General features: G+C 38.5%; 1 protein-coding gene across 1 annotated transcript in view; it reads right to left on the bottom strand.

Annotated features, from left to right (window-relative positions):
• LOC145980249 (dipeptidase 1-like) overlaps positions 1-22431 on the bottom strand; it is a 256811-nt gene that overhangs the window by 34350 nt on the left and 200030 nt on the right. Inside the window, exons 8-9 of the mRNA XM_083113259.1 lie at positions 2905-3081; positions 1742-1826 (exon numbers count right to left, since the gene is read on the bottom strand). Coding sequence (XP_082969385.1) covers positions 1742-1826; positions 2905-3081 — 262 coding nt within the window. The remainder of the gene's footprint in view (positions 1-1741; positions 1827-2904; positions 3082-22431) is intronic.

The raw sequence follows: 22431 nt of genomic DNA, 5'->3' as shown, positions 1-22431 counted from the left end.
ACGTTTGTTGCCGACTTGTGCATGCCATTTATATGTATTGGTATTGTGGAGTTGCTGGGTGCACCAATCGTCCCATTGTTGTTCTACTTTGATTTTGACCCGTGGGAGGAGGTCAGTGTACGGCAGGCGCATCGGGGTAACAGTTTCTTTCGTTCTTGCTTGTTTAGCCATTACATCAACGCGATCTTGATATTTATTAAGGTCACTGTGGGCGCGAATATATGTGAAGGTCGCTGACAGACCCTGCTGTTGAAGGTCTAGCATGATTCGGAGAATAAGATAGGGAAAGACCGTTAACTTATATGCTGCCCGGCCTGTTCGTGATAGCGCTTGAAGTACACTCAATGCGTCCGTAAGAATTAAAGAGTGAGCGAGTCGTAACTGCAGGGCAAGTTGTAACGCTTTATAGATAGCATAACATTCCGCCGAGAATATAGACATATCGGATGGGAGGGAAAATTGTCGAGTGATGTTATGAGATGGTACGTAAAAAGCGCATCCCACACCGTCTGCAGACTTTGACCCGTCAGTATAAATAAAAGTTGATGTGGACCACAATTCTCTATAATTTTCATGTCTGCCATGATCTTCATATTGTATCTCTACTCGTGGTTCTGTGGGAATATTCAGTTGAGTGGGTCCGGATGTGTAAAGTTTTTTGGTATGGATCAGGGTCAATATTGTAACACTAAGAAAAAGAAACTTTTATTGGGGGGAGGTTTGTAATACGTCTATAGACGTAAGAAGTTTTCGAGTGGCCACACCATAAGCTGGTGCTGCATAATCAAACAATGCGCGGAAACAATTTTTATAAAATAATAACATTGTGTGTGGGTGACCTCCCCACTTTGTCTTGGAAATACAGCGAAGGAAATCAACAATTTTTAACCTCTTTTCCTTGAGATATTGTATATGCCTTGCCCAATTTAGTTTCCATCGAAATATACACCCAGGTATTTGAAATTGTCGACTACTGAAATGTGCTGTATTTCTTTGATGTTGTTGGGGAAACTGCTCATTTCTCGCGAGTTAAAAATAATAATTTTGGATTTCGGGATGGAAATAGTGAGTCCTAAGGTATCTTAGTGATCTGTAAGAATTGTGACTGTTTTCTTTAGGTCTAGAAGGCCTTGCGTGGCGTCAGGAGTGCATTATAGAAACAAAGATCGTCGGCGTATAGTAATAATTTAAAGCCGTGCACATTTAGGTGGTGTATATGGTGGGTATAGATATTAAATAGTGGGGGCTAAGGGGCGAACCCTGAGGGATCCCCGTGCCAGCTATACGGGGGCCTATCTTCAAACCAGAATTGTAAATTTCGTTCGTGATATAAATTAAAGATTAGGGTCCCTACTATGGGGTGTATGTTTAGTTGGACCATCATTTTATATAAGATCGGGATGTGAACAGTATCATAAACTAAATTACATTTTAACATGGAGATGATGACAATGTTCACTTAAATTTCATTTTCACTGCATCTTTCACCTCACGATCCATACTTGAGGTTCCCCTATCACTGAAAAATTACGGTACAGTACTGGGCTTCGAGCGTATACCGCTCGTCTTGCCTGTTCGAACGTTATTTGCTCGAGCGAAGAAGCTTTCCATTCCGTACGCTATCTAGCGTCGTCCGTACGAACTATTTGGCGCTCGAGCGAAAACTTCTCTCTCCAGCACTTTAAACTCTACCTGCGCGTACATAGTTCTCTACCTCTGGCGTTTATAATGGTCTACTTACGAATCACATCTTCTAGTGACGCTGTGGGCGAACAGGTGAGGAAGTCATTGTAGAAACTGACCATCACAATTCCTCCGTTCTCAGCCTGAAAACAAAGCAAAAATGAACATAAACCTTTCTTCACAAGTGACTAGAAATAGTACAGGGTGCTACACAAGTCTTCCAAACCTAACCCTGATCAGTTATTTATTTAGCTTATTTCAGAGCTGCACTGCAGTCATAGGGTGCAAAATATCAAAACAATAATGCCTCATGAAAGAATATATTCTTACCGTGACACCCATAATAGACTACAAACACAAATATTTCAGAAACATTAATATAAAATAACGGATATTAATATGAATAAAATAAAACTCATACGGATGCTTAAAAATATTAGCATTTTTATCTAAGAACTTCCATACGTTTTATTTCTACTTCCGTACAGGAAGTTTTATAAAGTACAGGATGATTAAAAAATCCCTTGACACTTTTAGAACACCATAGCTCTTCAATGAATTACTATTTGGTAACGTACTACATACGAATAGAAATAAAATATTTCAAAGCTTCATTTTACCTAATTTCGTTTAATTTCTTCTCAAGAAAAATGTTGATGTAGGTAGAAAATGTGTAAACTGATATGGATTTTAGTGATATCATATGGGAGATTGCAACATTGATCTTATCATTAACCTTCTAATTTCTTCCACCTTACCCAAGGACAGTGTGACCAGATATTGATTGTAGTGATATCATATGGGAGATTGCAACATTGATCTTATCATTAGGCTAATTTCGCCCACATCACCCAAGTAAAGTGTAAACAGATATTGATTTTAGTGATATCACATGGGAGGTTGCAACATTTATCTTTTCTTATCAATTACCTTCTAATTTCTTCCATCTTACTCAAGGAAAGTGTAAGTAAATATTGATTTTAGTGATATCGTATGGGAGACTGCAACATTGATCTAATCATTAGGCTTCTAATTTCGCCCACATCACCCAAGTAAAGTGTAAAGAGATATTGATTTTAGTGATATCATGTGGGAGGTTGCAACATTGTTCTTTTTCTATAATTAACCTTCTAATTTCTTCCATCTTACCCAAGGATAGTGTAAACCGATTTTGATTTTAGTGATATAATATGGGATATTGTAACACTGATCTTGACTTACCACTAGCCTTAGAACCTCGTCCGGAATATTTCTGCTATTGTTGCATATTGCCTGAGCTGACGAATGGGAGAAGATGACTGGGCTTCTCGTAGTTTCGAGCACTGCCCGCACTGTTTTTGGCGCTGCGTGTGACAAATCAATTATCATTCCAAGGCGATTCATTTCCTTCAGCACCACCTGTTGGGGAGAAAAAGAGATTCGTAAAAATCCTTCCGGGACACGAGTTTTACCCAAAGTTTAATTTCACCCGCAGTGTTTACACCTCATTTCCTGCCTAACGTGACGCGAACGCAGTTTGGAAACAGAAACAGGAAGCTGGAGGAATTCATATACAGTAAAATCTCGATATTGAGAACTTCGCTTTGAATATCGCCTACAGGGATTTGAAAGGTTGAGACCTGCAGAGGACAGGCCCGGAAGGTTTCCGCAAGCTGTAGCTTCTGTCGTGATTTTAGCAATTTCAATGGAGGTCATTATGGATGGTTCTTTTCGCTCTCTCGCTTGTTCTTTTATTTCTATTTTCTCTGCCTCCCTCTGTTTTTTTGAATACGCTACATGGAACAACAGCCAGGGGCAACAACCTACAATGTAGTACTCAGACGATGGCGTGACATTGATGCTCAAAAACGAATACACACTATCATTTCTTAAAAGTACAAGTTCAATATTGTTTAACTATTTTCCCATAACATCATAACAATACTTACTGTATATCCCATTTCTAACATAACGTAGGTTTCTTATATATTCTTCTTTCGGCTCTTCCTTCCGATTTGTCGGAGTTTTTTGTAATTTTCGGGACTCTACTGTGTGTGTGTGTGTGTGTGTGTGTGTGTGTGTGTGTGTGTGTGTGTGTATAGCGTGATCTGTAAGTGTTGAAACACCTGTTTAGAATAAACATAGATATGGAAACACGAATCCAACCTCCCCATACCTAATATAAGGAAAGGAGAAAAATGTTAGACTATGTTAGCATCGCGATTATCCCATATAATAAGAGCATTACGTATTTTCACGGGGTAAACTTTCCGTATCCGGAAAACGCCTGAAACTCGCTATTTATGTCACTCTCCATATTCGTACTTACGTATTCTGCATTGAGAAACATTGCTGAAGGTGGCATTTCGCTTTTTTCACGGAAATAATCTATATTTTCGACGTATGAAGTAAGTTTTGTTCGTTTCTTTTTCCCTTCGGTAACACGCTAAATGGCGGTCACAGTTTCACTACCGTAGTCGGCATGCAGTGTTTCCACTCCATTCCACCCAAAAATACCTACGTAGCCCCACAAACCATTGACGCATAGCCCCACGAACAATTTCCGGCAAGGTTAGGTTAGGTCACGTTTAGGTTAGAATACTTAAAAATTGGTTTAGAATAAAAATGCGTAGCCTCACACACCATTCTCGCATAGCCCCACGAACCATTGACACATAGCCCCACAAACCATTTGCGGAAACGTGTATCTTCTTCAGTTACTAAAACACGTGTTTGGAAACACTGACCGGGATTACGTCATGACACACAGGCAACATCCGGCTGGAAGGAAATGGATCCAACAGCTTTTGTGCATCGGTCACACATTTATATCGAGAAATACATGATTTACCGGCAAAATTCAATGAACGATGCGAGAAAACACTTCCCCGAACTTCCACAAGTCTAAAGAAACAGCATTCGGTAAGTAATTTCTCCTGTAAATTTTAAGAAATCTGTTTTCCGGATACGGAAAGTTTACCATACCTAATATAAGGGAAGGAGGAAAATATAGACTATGTTAGCATCGCGTTTATGCCATATAATAAACAAACACAGAATTTCAATTCATTAACGATTATCAAAATCTGGTAGTATTACTGAAATCTTTGTTACCATTTAATAATATTGCAACAAGACTGTTCAAGCCTCGAACGATTTGTATTCCACAACATTCTTCTATGAAGGGAGATATTTTGTTTGCCACTTACTGTATTGTAGTAAAGAGATTTGATTCTTTACAACTTCTGTAAAATAATTGTTTAGTCAGTCTAAGTTAATATTTACATAGAATAATTAATATTTTTGTATGTATATTTGCATAATAGTTTATTACAGAATAATGCAGTAATTGCCAACCGTTTGGACTGATGACACATCAGCAAATGTGCGCCATCTCGAGACAAATTCATTTGGATTTTGAATTATAAGCAAGCGGCAAAATTAAACTTAAGCAATGGTGCAGGCGTTGACCGTTTGGTAAGTTTCTGTCACAAAATAAAACGTACGGCATTAAAATTTTCGTAGCCATTCTGAATTAAATTTTTAAAATTCAGATTTAGTTTTTAAATTGCGCGAATCGGAAATGCACTCTAAAGCTTTCAAGGGTTACTTCTCCATTCGAAAATGATCTTCGAATGGCATATTCTGTACGCGGGCGCGGTTTCTTCTAAGGAACTATTCTAATCTGTATTTGCATTCGCTGTATATTTTCTATCACGAATATTTCCCTCCATATCTCTATATCTTTCACACTTCCCTTCTTTGTCTCTTACTCCATATTTTCATAGTTTTTCTTCAACGCTTTCTACGTTCCTTTCTCTTGCTCTCTCTACCTACTTCTTCCACCTTTCATATATCTCCCTGTCTCTTCCTGTTTCTTCCACGATTCGTACCTTTTTCTCTCAGTCTTCTCTTTGTCCACGTTAAATCTCTTTCTCTTCATGTCTTTTTCTCTGTTCCATGTTACCTATTACTCTCTCTCTGCTTGCAGTCTCTTCTTGAAATCTTTCTGTTTTTGTGATTCCTACATCTATTTTTCTTTTTTCTCTTCCCTCACATGCTTCTATTTCTTCCACACTTCCAAATTCCCTCACTGCATATTTTCCCCCCTTGGTACCCTTGTTTCTCTTCCTCTGTCAGCTTCTCCCTCCATGCCTATTTCTTCCACTGGCCTGATCTTTCCCTTCTCTCGCTTTCCTCTATACTTAATATCCCCTCTCTCTTTTACTCTTCTACGCCGTTTTTCGAGCTTCTTATCTTGTTTTACTTCCTCATCTCCCTTTTCACTGTTGCTTGCACGATTCTTACTTCGCTTTTTTCTCATCATGCCTTTTCTTTGTCCAAGTTACCTCTCTCTCTATCTATCTCTGTCTTATCTTTTTCCACGTTTTTCTGTTTTTGATGATTCCTGTATCTATTTTCTCGATGTCTCTCTTTCCCATATGTTTATCTTTCTTCTACATTTACTGTATGTGTTTCTTTGTCTTCATTGTTTCCCTTGTCCATCTCTCTCTCCCTCTTTCTGCATCTATATCTATGCCTGTTTCTTCTACTGTTTTTATCACTCTCTTTCCACGCTTCATACCCCTCTTTCTCTTCCTCTACGCCTTTTATCACTCTTCCTATCTCTTTCTAATTTCCTCATTCTTCTCACAATCTCTCTATCCATGCCTTTTTGTTTGTTCCACATCTCCTATTACTCTCTATCTCTTTCTCCACTTCTTTCTGGTTCTTCCTCACTTCCTACTTTACTCTTGCTGTCCTGCCACCCGCTCTTGGAAAGAAGGACTTTAGAGAAAGCCCAAAGTCCATCAGATAGTTAAAACAAGACAGCCACATCTAGGATGGATATTGATTCAAGGTTAACAGATTGCTACAAAGCATCACGCTACAAGGACTTACTCCCTTTGGGAGAAAACTACCTCCTGCCCTACCGCCTTTTGATATTGCCTTCTGCTGTTCAGACTGGAGTAACCCCATAGTCTCATCTGCAAATGAAGAAAGGATGTTCCTCCTCTCTCTCTCTCCCTCTCTCTCTTTCTCTGTCTCTCTCTCTCTTTGTTTTGGCAACGAGGATTCAGTAATGTATTTAAACTCAGCCTCTTCACTTGTTCCTCTTGACTTTGTGTGTTTTCTTTGGCACGTGGGAGAAGAGAAACATAAGACAATCAATATCTCGCTCCTGCTTCTCCCCCTTCCCTATTCCCCCTTCTCCTTGAAAACCTCTGATGACGTGAAAGGGATCCGGGCGACAGGTGTGCTTCCAGACCTTTCTCCAGGAAGAGAATTCCTTGCGAGAGAAGAAAATGACATGTTTGGAAATTCCCCCAAAACCTTCGCTTTCAAAATTTCCTCGCCGCGAAAATATTTAACGCCGTCAACGCTGGGGATTTGCCTCAGCGGGGTGCTTAACCAATCAGCTCGTAGGAATTTTTCTACGTCAGAGGAACCCAAACCGAGGTTATTTGACGTGTTGGTCTTTGTTGCCGTGCTGGAGGATAAAGGGCACTCTTATCTATATGTATGAAGACTAAGAATTTTTGTGGTGTGTGTGGCTTATTTCTCAGACACTGTTATATTACATTTTCATCTAATTGACCTTGTTTTTTTCTCACAAGAAAAGTTGGAACAATGACGGTGGGTTTAGCACCTACTACACTCTGCCTGGGGAATCTCTGTGGGACTCAAGGGGCCGGTTGTATAAACATCACTAACTGGAGATCAGATTTGACCTCGATCCGGGAATGAACTAAGTTCAAGCATCTATCATGTTGTATAAAGCTAACTGTCGATTTGTTGATCTTAGATCAAATCCTGATCTTGGGTCAAAGAAATACGTCTGGCAAATCCAGACATGGCGTTACTGTGCCTGTGATGTTGCCAATTGCCCAACACTGAACAGCAAACATTTTAAAGTCGGTTTCGGAAAATGTATGTATTTAATATTTGAATAAAGAATAAATCTGAGGTGCTGGACGTAAATATTCGAACATGTTGCAAATTTACTAAAATCACGTAAATTAAATACTAAACGGCCATTTATTGCTTGTGTGAGTTCCACGTGGATGATTTGTCATTGACAAAGAAAGCAACTATCGGTTCTCGGTTGGAAAGGGGAGAAAGTATGCTTGTATAAATGGATATTTTTAAAAAAATCTGTATTTGTTTTTAATACTAAATAGAGATATAACAACTTTCTTATACTCGGATTTGGAGCTATTGTTCATGTGAGGAGACGTCTATTTTATTTAGTTTGTGATTACACTATAACTTGTTACAGGTGGACCATTAGTTCCTGTAAGTAGTATACGGAATTTTCCTTGCACTTAATTCGTAACGTACTCTGAGTACGTGGGATCGAACCAAGAACCTTAACCATTGAGGGGGGTGATGTAGCTCGCTTAATCATTCATCCTCCTTATTTAAGCACCCGCCCTTCAAGGTAAGCCTAATGGTAATGGGCGAGAGGTACTAACTACACACTTGGAAATGGCAAAACTCAAGCTTTCGGATTTATACCTTCAAGTCTAGATCAACATGGTTGGAAGTAACAATACCTGTCCGTCTCTGATGATACAATTCCCCGCTGATAGCTGTTCATATCGAAACGTGTTCGATCGCTCAATCTCCTCAGTTACTTCTTGTTCGGCGATTCCAGGCAAAAGACCCCACACCACACATTGCTCTCTGTTTTGTTCTCTTTCCTCCTTCCCTGGTCGTTGGCCTGAAATACCAGCTGATCAGCACCTTAACTCCAATAGACCAGGAAGGATTTCTAAATTACTGATGTGACATTCTTTGAATGCCTGAGAGAGCAACGGCTGGCGACAGGGATTATGAATTCAGGCTGGCTAGCTATAAATCTCAATTTAGAGGAGATTGATACGAATTGAATAACCTACGTTGTGACTTGTGAAATGTAAAATCTGTTTGCGTTTTCCCAAATGGAAAGAAATATTGAAACAACAATGGCGTTTGTCCTCTCGGGCGTAAATTATTCCCAAAACAAATAATATTCGAAATAAAATAAGATATGTGTTATTTATATATCAGGAGGACAGAAAGCTTTACCAACTAAAATGCAACGTGCTCGATTCATATAGCTACACTACAGCCAAAGTTACATGCTCTGTTCCATTCTGCGAACAAAATTGAATTTCAATGACACTTGGCTGGATGCAGTAAAGCGAAATTGTAATATTTTTAACGTCCGTAAACCTGTCCCCTCTTCACCCTAACGCAAATTTTACAACGACATCAACAAGAAAACGTAAGCGGGTCATATTTTCTGTTTCTATCAATCAACACTTGATTATTTTCAACTTACCATTCTCTGATCGTGAAATCAAACAATATGCTCTTGCAGTCATTTAAGGCAAATTTCAAGAAAAAAAATACATGGTATTTCAAACAGTAAATTACAACGACACACGATATGTGGAAAGAAAGAAAAATAGAAGAAATATTTATCATTGTTCACCTCGTTGTGCATGCTTCTTCTTTATTATTATGGAAACAGAATATTATGAATTGATTCTCCCGTCTTACCGCATACGTTCACTTGCAACACATTTTACAAGCATATATACTGATCGGAGAAAAATCGCGGGTCAACTTTGACCGCAGATCGCAGGGACTTAATCTCAGTTTAACTTTTATACAACACAAAATCAGAGTTCAGCGTGACTGCAGATCAATTTTACTGGCTAATCGAGGATCAATTGCTTTATACAATCGGGCCAAGGAGGCTCGCCCATGAAAGCACGAGAGGGGAATTGAGTACATGATGGAGAAAATGCGGCTGCAGCTACCAGCCGTTTGCAGCAACGCGTACTGCTTTGTCGCCCACTCGCTTTCTCTCCTTCTCTACCGTTATGCGCGACCCAGCTCCACAGATCCTGAGACAGAGTGTACTCTCTCCCTGGACACGCTCCTGTGTATAAATTAATCATCCTTTATGCCTATCCACTTTTCTTACCTGCAGCTACCCTATTCATCTCCTAACTCTCTGGCATTCCTAAACACGAAGGTTTATTGCCGAAGCAATATTACCACCTGCCCCTCTCCTTGTTAAAATCAATCCACTCTTAACGATCTGTAGCAATTTCCTCCAGGCCGATCTTAGTACTGTCATCCCATATTCGTCTTGGCCTTCCAACGAGTCTCTTACCATAAATTTCCCAACAAGGGTCCTGTGAATATACGATCCAATCCCATACGTGCAACGAAGATATGATCCATATTTTTATGTGACGTCACCAGTAGAAAATATGTCACTAATATATTTATTTTTGTGAAAGATAGCGTAATTTCCTTGTTATTATATGTAATAATGCACCTTGTTAGTAATGTATATCTTTTGTTTATTGTTTATTGTACTTTATCTCTATTATGAGTAGTTTAATGTATCTTCATGTTTGCGAGAGTGCACTATACGAATTTATATTTCTATACATGTATAGATGTCAGTTTTGTTGGTAGCATATTTTTGTAAATATTGAGTGATTCATTAAAAGCGAGGATGTAGCGTAAGAAATATCACACACTTTCGCCACGGATCGACGAAGCTTTTAAAATTAAAAAGAACTCCTCGGTGTTGTTCATACATCCTGGTATGGTAGTTCGGGGCGCAAGCTAGGCCTATGTGATCATAGGTAAGCCGATAGCCATGCATTGATGCTATGCACAATACTGCAACCATTCTACGTTAAACAATAAAGCTAGCCTAAGGATTAATTTGGAAATAAAAGGGCTAAAGAGCAAATATTGGCTCAGTTATCATTGCATATCTCTTGGTATGGTAGTTCGGGGCGAAAGCTAGGTCTATGTGATCATAGGCTTGCCGATAGCCATTCATTGAGTTTATGCGTTTTAGTTGAGTCAATTCATCGACAAAGCGAAATCCTCGCCTTCGTCTCAAGTATATTTGCATTATAATTGTCATAAATAAAGAATAAAACCCTTCAGTTCAGTTTCTCGTTTTACCAACTATTCTACGGAAGCATTCCATCTCAACTGTCGTTATTTGTCTTAACTTCCATTCCTCTTACTGGCCAGCTTTCACTTCCGTATAATAGATTTTGTTCCACTACTGACTCATACACTTGTAGTTTAGTTTTGGTGTTTATTTCCCTCTTTCCAAAAATGGTCTGGCTTAGTTGGTAGTATTCATTGTTAGCTTTCCTTCCTTTAGCCTAAAAACATCAAGAGATCAATGAAAGCCAGTTAATTGCTTCTACACTTCGTCCCGAGAATATGTGCAGCAAGCTCGCTGCTGCTGGCACGTTTTCCCCTCCATACCCTCACTTTCCCTCTCACGCGCTTACTGATCGAGCCCTTTCTAGTCGTACTTGAGCAGAGGACTTTGTTCGCTCGCTCCAGACTTTCCAGGGACAGAGTATGCCAGCCTACCTTTTTATTTCTTTCGGCAGTTTTGATGATACAATTCTTCAATATTTAAATTAAACAAGAAAGAAAACTCACTGTAAAGCTCAACATTTTAAGTATTAAAGGCACTTGACAAAATTATAACATGAAAAATTGTCCAATAGATGTCGTTAAATGCGATTCCCTAGAAAATTCACCCGAATTTACAACAAAATATATTTATTGTAAATTATCTGTACATTTTCTTTCAAACTACTTTCCACATAGCTGAAATGTACGTCAAATCTGTACGAAATACATCCGTAAGTGTGTGCGTAAAGTGTGCTAATAGAATCCCACGACAAAATGTTTTCTAAATGCTTATAAAAGTGTACTGCACTCACCCACTTGCGTTCTAATTTCCTTAATCTCATTTTTTTTTGACCTTCCTACAAGTCTCATACAATCATGATTCCTAACGAGAGTACTGTTAACATCCTGAGATCTTCCAACACAATTTAACCATCTCCTTATTGGACTGGTAAACACAACGCGCTACGACATCAGGGATCCTGGGTTCGAATCCCGGCTGGTCCATGAGTGTTCTTTGTGAGTGTCGCTTCATCAGTTCTTTCATATTACTCATCCTCATCGCAATTAGCCAAAAGTGGCAGAAAAGTTTAGTAAAAATAAAACAAATGAATCAATCCTACACGTTTCTTAGTGCAATTTATCAGCTTTTTTGGAAACTTCTGAAACACACAAATGTTAGAAAAAGCATTGGTGTTCCTAACCACAGGTTTTCGCGGGGTATAAACCTTTTGGCATTTTCCGTCAAATATCCCATTTTGCTTAAAATTCGATCACAATTTCCCTACAAAAGGGAAATTTCCATTATTGTGACAGCATTTCTCTGAATATATCTCATGTATGCTAATTGTTTGTGAATGGGAGGGGAGGCCCCTGGTGGATCTATGGGTTTCCTCTTGCCATGGCAACCCTTTAATCCCGAAGGACTCTTTCGTGTGTAACAATGCGACTCGTAGTATCTGGGAGTGAAAGGGCATGTTAGGCCCGAGACCTTGAAGAACAAACCGACAAGTGACTGATGCTGTAACAAGCTTGGCCAAGCATCTATGACGTATCCCATAATTTTGCTTTATCAGTGTTGCCAGGTTTTGGTTTAGTACCTCAATCTGGTTCCAAAATAATGTTCAGCAAGGCTTGGAGTTGGAGTTGGAGTTCAGACTGATCGAATCTGGGCATACAACCGGTTCGATATTGATTGTTCTTTCCAGTTGTACAAATATTTATTGTAATTTTCAGTCTCTGTAATTTGGACTGTGTGCTCAGTTCTGTTTTCAAATATTTTGGCCTGTCACTGATGGTCACAGGATAGTGATTTCCCTTTATATGTATATCTTGTCAAATTTGTTGCCATGGCAATTATGGACTGTGTTTTGTTTTTGCCTGTAGTATTATATGGGTGTGAAACTTGGTCCCTTACATTGAAAGAGGAACATAAATTGAGAGTATTTGAAAATAAGATCCTTAGGAAAATATTTGGACCTAAAAGGGATGAGGAGACAGGTGAGTGGAGAAGGCTACATAATTTAGAACTACATAATTTGTATTCATGTCCAGATATTATTAGAATAATTAAATCAAGAAGACTTAGGTGGGCAGGCCATGTGGCACGAATGGGAGAGGAAAGAGGAGTTTACAGGATTCTTGTTGGGAAACCTGATGGTAAGAGACCTGTAGGAAGGCCAAGACGAAGATGGAGGGACAACGTTGAGATGGACCTAAGGGAAATCGGTAGGGATGGAAAAGAGTATATAGATCTTGCTCAAGATAGGGAAAGATGGAAGGCCTGTGTTGCTGCAGCCATGAACCTTCGGGTTTAAGAAGGCTAGAGAGTTAGTTAGTTAGTTAGTTTTGTTTTTAGTTTTTTCTGAGTTTTTGTGATGTTGCAAAGAGTTGTTATGATGAATTGTAAGACGCTATGATTTCACGAAAGAAATTGGAATTATACATGTAGTATTTCTCTTGTTAAGAAGTTAAATCTACTTATTTTTGTCAGTAAAAACTTGACTTGGATTTAATTTCAATAACGAACGAAGAAGTGTTTCATTACCCATACCCTGAGAGGCATCTGGTGAATGCTGCGAGTTTTCTTGTGAACTAATTCTTGTTTCATGTTAATAATGTTCTTGGGTAAAAATATCATGTCACCTTACTCTCACATTATATATTGAGAGCGTTAAAACAACACAGTTAGCAACACTGGCCAATGATTCTCTCGCTCCCAATCACGCAAAAGGCCATAGAAATTCCATGCGACACTCTCAACATGAGACACATTTTTCTTCCTACTAGCCGGCTCTGTGGCTAAGCTCGTTAAGTTGGATATCACCATCAAGGTTCCCGGTATCGAATTCAAGCCTCTGTGTGCGTGTACGTTGCGATCACTTATCCCTATCGTCACGATCAGCTAAAAGTGCCAGAAGAGCGACGCAACCTAACAAAAATGGAAAATCATTCCTGGTGTCTGAAACAAGAAACTTTTTAAGTTCAAAGTTTGCAACACTCATGGAGAATCCAAGCTTCTGCGTGGATGTACTTTGCAATCGCTTATCCCTATCGTCACGATCAGCTAAAAGTGCCAGAAAAGCGACGCAGCCTAACAAAAATAGAAAATCATTCCTGGTGCCTGAAACAAGAAACTTTTTAAGTCCAAAGTTTGCAACACTGATGGAGAATCCAAGCTTCTGCGTGGGTGTACTTTGCAATCACTTATCCTTATCGTCACGATCAGTCAAAAGTGTCAGAAAAGCGACGGAACCTAACAAAAATAGAAAATTGCTCCTGGTGTCTGAAACAAGAAACTTTTTAAGTTCAAAGTTTGCAACACTGCCGGAGAAAAATCTCGACAGCTTCGTGTTGGAGGAATGAGGCGTTTATTAGAAACGGGAGAAGAAAATGGCGTTTTTTGGTGAACTTTCAAGGTTTTTTTGGGGGGGGTTAGAAGGGGGGCGGGTGCAATTCATTGCCAAGCGTTATTGCGGTGGTGTCACACGATGACATTGAAAGATGTGCATCAACTAGCGTCGCCTCGCATCGCGAGAGAAGTAAATGCCTTGGGATAGCAAAACAGCAGAGGAAATATAGGTTGTCGCTCTGGAGGCAAGGTGCACAAATTACGGAAGCAAAAAGTTCAGAATGCCCGCTGGAAATGGGCACAGAGGATCCGTTTGTCATTCCCTCCTTCTGAAGGACCATTTGCAACACCAGTCCTATTTGAAATTTCACGTTTGTCAATGTCTTTTGATGTCGTTACAAAAAAGCTTCTTAGGTTAAGTTTTTTACTTTCGGGGGGGGTCATTTTGGCTCAAGTCAAGAGGTAAGGACCGACCTTCTTTGTGGAGTGGTTAACACAGGGCGCCACGACGCCAGAACTCCCGGGTTCGAATCCCGACCTGGGCAGGGGTGTTCTTCGTCCCTTCATGAATGTCAGCATATCACCATCCTCATCGTCGCGATTAGTCAAAAGTGGCCGAAAATGGAAGTAAAATAAGCCAAATCAATTGAAACATTATCTCATTCTCACTAAGGGATCGCCAGGTGCCCGGGCTTGGGCTTGCTGGAGAACGAGTCTACTGTGTACCCATGCACATAGAACAGTGTGAGCGTAAAAGAAAAATACAGAAATCGAAAATCATTTGCTTTATCAAGAAGCATTACATAGCAAGTCTTCAAGTTTACGACCTCCACTTTTAGCTTGCTTTCTTTACGTCAGCATCACGTTATCGCACTTAACGTCAGTCGAGAAGTTAGCTAGGTAGGAAAAGGTTTCTGTGTGCTTGAATTTGCAAGACAAATTTTGTTACTGTCATACGGCGTCGTTTTAGAACACGGCATGGCAAACAACCACCCACAAGGCCATGGGCGTCGCCAGAAATTTTTTCGGGGGGGGGGGTGTCGGGGCAAATGATAAAAGTTGAATAGTAGAAATATAATAAGTATTATTACTACGGTCATTATACAGTAATACATATTATAAACTAACAAAAATAAATTTTATTCGAAATAATAATAATAACAATAATAATTATTATATAAATGGGGAGACTCGATCCACCAAACAAGTGAATACCAGCGCAATTATTTTCTATTATTTCTACTGCATTTTATGCAGTTAGTAACTGAAATGCATTTTGCTATTAACTTTGCACGTCTCGTTCAAGAAAAGGCTTTAATAATTATCGTTTTCATAACTGTAATTATCTTAAATCGTCTACTTTAGCATATTGATAGAGCACTTATTTCGGGAGAAATGAGATAGGGTCTGATGGTATTTTAATGTTTACTGAGCTAAACAAATAAGAGTAGGAGGAGAAGGGTAGGTGGCTGAGGGATGAACAGCACTTATCTCTCTCTCTCTCTGTCTCTCCCTTCTTTCTTTCTTTCTTTCTCTCTCTTTCTTGAAGAGAGAGAGAGAAAGAGAAAGAGAGACTCTCTAAGAGAGAAAGAGAAAAAGAGAGAGAGAGAGAGTGAGAGAGAGAGAGCAAGAAGAACTCTCTCTCTCTCTCTCTCTCTTCTCTATCTCTCTCTTTCTTCTTTCTCTCAAGTGGGGGGTGCTAGTTGGAGAGAGAGAGAGAGAGAGTAGAGTGAGTGAGAGAGTGAGAGTGAGAGAGAGAGAGTGAGAGAGAGAGAGTGAGAGAGAGTAGAGTGAGTGAGAGAGTGAGAGAGAGAGAGAGAGAAAGAGAGACTCTCTAAGAGAGAAAGAGAAAAAGAGAGAGAGAGAGCAAGAATAACTCTCTCTCTCTCTCTCCTCTATCTCTATCTTTCTTCTTCTTTCTCTCAAGTGGGGGGTGCTAGTTGGAGAGAGAGAGAGAGAGAGAGAGAGAGTAGAGTTAGTGAGAGTGTGAGAGAGAGAGAGCAAGAAGAACACTCTCTCTCTCTATCTCCCTCTTCTCTATCTCACTCTTTCTTCTTTCTCTCAAGTGGGGGGTGCTAGTTGGAGAGAGAGAGAGAGAGAGTAAAGTGAGTGAGAGAGTGAGAGAGAGAGAGAGTAGAGTGAGTGAGAGAGTGAGAGTGAGAGAGAGGGTGAGAGTAGTGTGTTTTGTGGTATTATAAACTCAGGAAAGTATGAACCCCCCTTATGCAGATTTGTCTACACTTAAAACTTGCTCAACATGCCCATATGAGCTTTTTGCTCAAGTGTGGAACCCCGTCTAATCCAAGATTTTTGTAAAAATGCCCTCGGGAATTTCCTGAGAAAGTATGACCCCCCTCAGATTGATTTGTCCACACTTACAAAAGGCACTTCTGTGAGATTGTTGTCCATAAACCTGTCAAAAATATGCCCCTCTTGATATTTTTTTTGGCCACACCTACACACCCACACACACACACACACACACACACACACACACACACACACACACACACACACACACACACACAAAGCCCATTGTTGAACCCAACTGATATTTTTTATTAAGTATAGAGTTTTGATTTGAACCCCAAGAAATTTTATATAAATACCAAAGCCAAAAATATTCACACACATACACACACACTAAATATACAAAACACACTGCTGAACCCAACTGATATTTTTTATTAAGCATAGAATTTTGATTTGGACCCCAGGAAATTGTATGTAATAAACAACAACAAAAATGCCAAATCAAAAACATTGTAAACAATGCAATAAGAATATATCCAGCCCCAATTGGGCCAAGCATCAAAAGATTTGTAATCCAGACAAATGCAGAACTCCCACAAAAATTTGCCCTAAATGCCATAGAGAATATAGCATGCAATACTTCACATATAAACATAAAGGTACTTGTTCTGCACAGTCATCAACATTGCCCCCACAACCATCTACATCTGGTCTGAAAAGGAAGCATGAAACACCTGTTAATGCTGGACCAGCAAAGCAGCCACGCTATGAACCCATCCATAGCAGTTTTAATGGCCAATTAAGGGATTACCGGTTTGTATCAGAGCCAAGATGTGGAATTAAGACTTTTTTGAACAGTATAAATCCTGATGTGCAGGCAATTCTAAATGCACAAAATGGCTCTTATAAGCTGTCCCTCAAATTGTTTACACAATATAAGAAGCCAAATGGCACAAAATTTACACAGCCCCACATAACAGAAACTGTACCTGTATACTCAAATGCAAATTTAGACAAAATAATAAGCAGTTTCATAGATCAATTGAATATTAAACACTCTGAATTTGCAGCAAAAGAGTCTGGATGGAGCCTATGCGGATCTCCACACAAGTTATATGTTAATATTTCTGAATTCAACCCATTACAAGGATCTACATATTTGCCATTACCTGCCAATATTAAAAACAAAAGAGCCGTGGTCAATATTGAAAATACCGACCAGAAATGCTTTTTGTGGTGTATTTTAGCTGCTTTGTATCCAGTTTTAAGGAATCCTCAGAGAATAACTTATTATAAACAGCATGAACATATTTTTAATGAGGCAATGGAGGGTTTAGAATATCCAATGTCTGTTCAGAATATTGATAAATTTGAAAAAAAGGCCAGGCACATCAATGGCAGACAATTATCTATTAATGTATTTACTTGTTCTACCCGTGACAATTGCTTGATAGATCCTCTCATAATCAGTACACTTGATGATGAATCTGCTGTTCCGATTGATCTGCTCTTAATTGAAGGGGATGGCACATATCATTACACTCTGATACATAATCTTGAAGCTTTAATCAGAAAACAACTAGACAAATCCAATTCAATATTCAAGTTGTGCAGAAGATGTTTGTCTGTATTTGATGGTAGAAAAATGGTGAATGGTGTTTGTGAAGAGAATGCAGAAATTGCTAAAAACAAGTTAATTGAGCATCTGAAATACTGTGGGAATCATAAACCTGTTCATATGCTTATGCCTAAGCCAAGTGAAAATGCAAAATTCAAAACATTTGAAGCCTTGTTGGAACATCCAGCATATATAGTCTGTGATTTTGAATAAAATCTCAAACCTCTTGCATTCTGTAGCCCAGATCCTGATGAATCTTCAATTACACCATACCAGCTACATGAACCTTCCAGCTTTTATTATGTGATTGTACAGGATGGTGTGGTTAGTAAAGAATATTTATACATGGGAGCAGATGCCATCTAAGAATTTGCACATAGAATAGAAAATGAGTGCCGTGACATAGCATCTAATGTCTTATTAAAATCAAAACCCATGTTGCCTTTAACAGAGAAACAGATTGAAGATTTCAACAATGCAGAAAAATGCCCGGTATGTGATTCTGAATTTTCAGATACAAAAATCAAGGTTCATCACCATTCTCATACAGATGGTAAATTCAAAATGGCCCTGTGTAATAGCTGCAATATTCAAATCCAGAGACCAAAATTTGTCCCCATATTTTGCCATGGAGCATCCAATTATGATTTTCATCATTTGATCAGGTACGAGGGGTTTGACAAGCAGAATTTAATAATTTTAGCTGAAAATGATGAGAAATATATTGCTATTAGCAAGAAAATTGAAGTTAATGGTGTTTCTATTCACTTAAGATTTCTTGATTCTTACAGAATTTTATCGGCTAGCCTGGCTAAACTGGCCACTCAATTATCTGATGATCAATTCAAAATCACATGTGCTTTGTTTCCAAATCAGGACCTGAAATTAATTAGGCGGAAGGGGGTATATCCATATGATTATGTTACAGATTTTTCTAAATTTGATGAGTGTGCTCTGCCACCAAAACAACAGTTTTACAGCAAAATCAGAGGATCTGGAATCACTGATGATGATTATCACCATGCCCAGTTGATGTGGAACAATTTAAAATGCCAGACATTTGGTGATTATCACATGGCATATTTAAAACTTGATGTTACCCTCTTAGCTGATATATTGCAGGCATTCAGAAAATCTTCCATGAAAAATTATGAACTGGATCCAATATATTTTTACAGTGCCCCGGGCCTAGCATGGTCTGCAATGTTTTTAAATACTAAAATGCAATTGGATCTGATCCAAGATCAAGATATGTATCTGTTTATGGAACAATGTATAAGAGGAGGCATGGTGCAATGTTCTCAGAGATATGCCAGAGCAAATAACAAATATATTCCTGATTATGATCCTGCACGGCCATCAAATTATATATTGTATGTGGATGGTTATGTCAGCCTGTATGGTTATGCCATGATGAAAAAATTGCCACATGCAGGGCTTGAATGGGTTGAAGATTTCAATATTGAGAATCTTAAGGATTTTGATGACAGTAACTATGGCCTCTTCTTAGAGGTTGATCTGACAATTCCTGATGATTTACACAACACATTTTCTGATCTGCCCCCAATTCCCGAGGTTAATTGCTCACCTGGCTCTAAACAAAAGAAATTGATGATGACTCTGGAGCCAAAACAGAATTATGTCATATATTACAAAAACCTCCACTTCCTCATGAAACATGGTGTTCAAGTGACCAAAATTGGAAAAGTTTTGAGGTTCAGGCACTCAAAATGGTTGAAGTCATATATTGATACAAACACAGAGCTTCGAACATCTGCAAAAAGCCAATTTGATAAGGCCTTGTTTAAATTGATGGTCAATTCTGTATATGGCAAAACTATTGAAAATGTCAGAAAACATACCGATGTTAAAATAATTACTGACCCCAGCCTGAGCAAAAAAATGATTGCAAAGCCAAACTTCAATTACAGAAGAATTTATGATGAGAATATGGCACTTTTCAACATGAAAAAACAAATATTAAGTTTGATAAGCCTATTTATGTAGGGGCTGTGATATTGGAATTGGCCAAATTACACATGTTAAAATTGTATTATGATGTGTTAAAACCTTTTTATGGTGATTGTGTAAAATTGATGTACATGGACACTGATAGTTTTGTTCTTGATATTCAAACAGAAGATGTTTATCAAGATATAGCACAGCCTGAATTGTTTCAATATTTTGATACCAGTGAACATTCAAAAATTAAACCCCACAACAAAAAGGTGCCTGGCAAGTTAAAAGATGAGACACTTGGTGATGTTATTGTGGCATTTGCTGGGTTAAGGGCCAAGATGTACAGTTTTGAAACATGTAGTGGCGCTGTTGCCAAAAAGGCCAAGGGCATTGGCAGAGTGACTGTGGACAAAGAGCTTGAATTTGAGGATTACAAAAATTGTCTCAAATCATGTAGCACAATCAGAACATCAGAAAATAGAATTCAGAGTGTGGATCACTTATTGACTTCAAATATTGTAAGAAAAGTGGCTCTGGACCCACATGATGATACGAGATGTATTTTGTCATGTGGCATACATACTCTACCATGGGGGCATTGTGATTTGAAAAATGGCAATCAATGCCCAATTACAGAGCATGATTTGAAATAAATAAACATGCCTATGAACTTATTTGGGTTCAAAAAACAGGCTATTATGGAGCTGCCAACACCACAACCCTCTTATGATATGATATCTAAACTAAGTGCTTTGTTAATTATTCATCTGAACAGCATACTTACAGATGTTGATGATAAAACAGGTAAAACATTGTACATATTTAACAATAATTTAAATCATTACCAATTACATGTAGGTGGTCAATTGCAATTTATTACAACCCCTGAGGGTGATGTCAAAATTTCAGTGGGGAGAAATATTTATAGAATTAAGCACTCAAACATGATTTCTGGCACTGTATATACTGTTTCTGCTGGTGACTGCTTATATATTGAGGTCCCTGGGTCATATGACAAGCTTATACCTTTTTTTATAGAATTAAGAATCAGATATTCAATAATAAATAACCATTAAAACAAAAATGCCTAATGATATATTTGGCCATACAAGACATGAAGATCACAGTGATGAGATTCTGATGCTTGATGTCAGAGTCAAGAAATTAAGAAGTGATTTACAAGCTTTACAAACCACACTTAATGCCAGTCTTCAATTAGAAATTACAAATTTGCAATCACAATGCATGGACCCTCTTCTTAAAATTGACTCAGAACTCAAATTTCTGCTTCAGAAATATACTGATTTGGCCACATTAGATAATTTTCAAAGTTTAGAAGAAGCTGTAGCAGCTCTTCAAGCCAAATTTAAGACCCAGGCTAACAACTCTGAGCAATTGAAACAACAATTGGAAGAGCAGATTAATAATGTCCAGGCACAGCTCCAAACAATTGTCAAAAGCATAAAATCACAAGAAGATTTTGATCTAGTGATTTCCACTCTAAAAGAACAGATTCAATCACTCCAAATACCTAATCTAGACCACTTGAACAATGCCATAGCCGAGGTTAAAGAAAAAATTGAGACACTTGAAAATTTTATGAACAACTTGCCATCTTCTGATGCTTTGAGTGCAATAACTCGGAGTGTTGCAAACATCAAGCTGCAACTTGAAACATATGAAGATTTTGGAAAAATTCAAAGTACCATAACCCATCTTGAGGGTACAATAGCAGCAGTGCAAAGTGATTTGACAAATATACAAGAATCTCTAGAATCCCGCCTGCCTGGTATTGTAGACACACTTGTTAGTGTCCAGGAACAGATCACAAAGCTTGAAAACCTCAACACTGAATCTGAGCTATCTCATTTTCATCACTTGATCGATGATATCCAAACAAAACTTGAAATTTTACAACAATCAACACCCACTCAGGCAGATATAGCCCTGCTCCAAAATGCTATGCAAAATGTGGCTGATGCTTCTGAATTAAATAATGTAAAATTGGCACTTGAATCTTTGCAAAATACTGTGTCAAATCTGCCTACATCACAGGAACTTAAAAATATTAAGAGAGCAGTGAATCGCATATTGAAATCAGAAGATATCAAGAATATCCAGACAGAGATCAAACAACTTACTCAGACAGTGGCCACTCTACCAACTAATCAACATATTAATGAACTGCATGCCCTGTTTGAGGATATCAGAAGACAAGTTCATGATCTTACTGCTCAAAATTCAAAATTGGCAGTTATTGAAAATTTGCAACAAATTGTAGCTAATATCAAGCAACAGCTAGGGACCATGGAATCCAATCAAGCAAATGCTCTGTCTGTTTTTGCCACCCAGCTACAAGAGATTGTGCAACAATACAAGAAACTTGTTGTGGACATAAAAATCAAGCCAGGCCATGATGATGTTGTTAGGACCATCAATGAGCACCTTGAATCTGTAACAAGCAGATTGCTTACAGCAGAAAAGGAAATAACAGGCATAATCGAGAATCCAAAACATACAGTAATTCTTGAATTGTACAGCATCCCCAACAAAGAATATGATTCACCATTTACACCAGGTGGCAAAATATATATGCTGTCCCCTGCACAATTTTATTACCAGTTTTTTGTTG

This window comes from Lepisma saccharinum, chromosome 27, assembly GCF_977018435.1.
Source record: "Lepisma saccharinum chromosome 27, izLepSacc3.1, whole genome shotgun sequence".
Lineage (NCBI taxonomy): Eukaryota > Metazoa > Arthropoda > Insecta > Zygentoma > Lepismatidae > Lepisma > Lepisma saccharinum.
The sequence above is the reverse complement of the archived record's forward strand: the minus strand, read 5'-3'. Positions and strand labels throughout refer to the sequence as shown.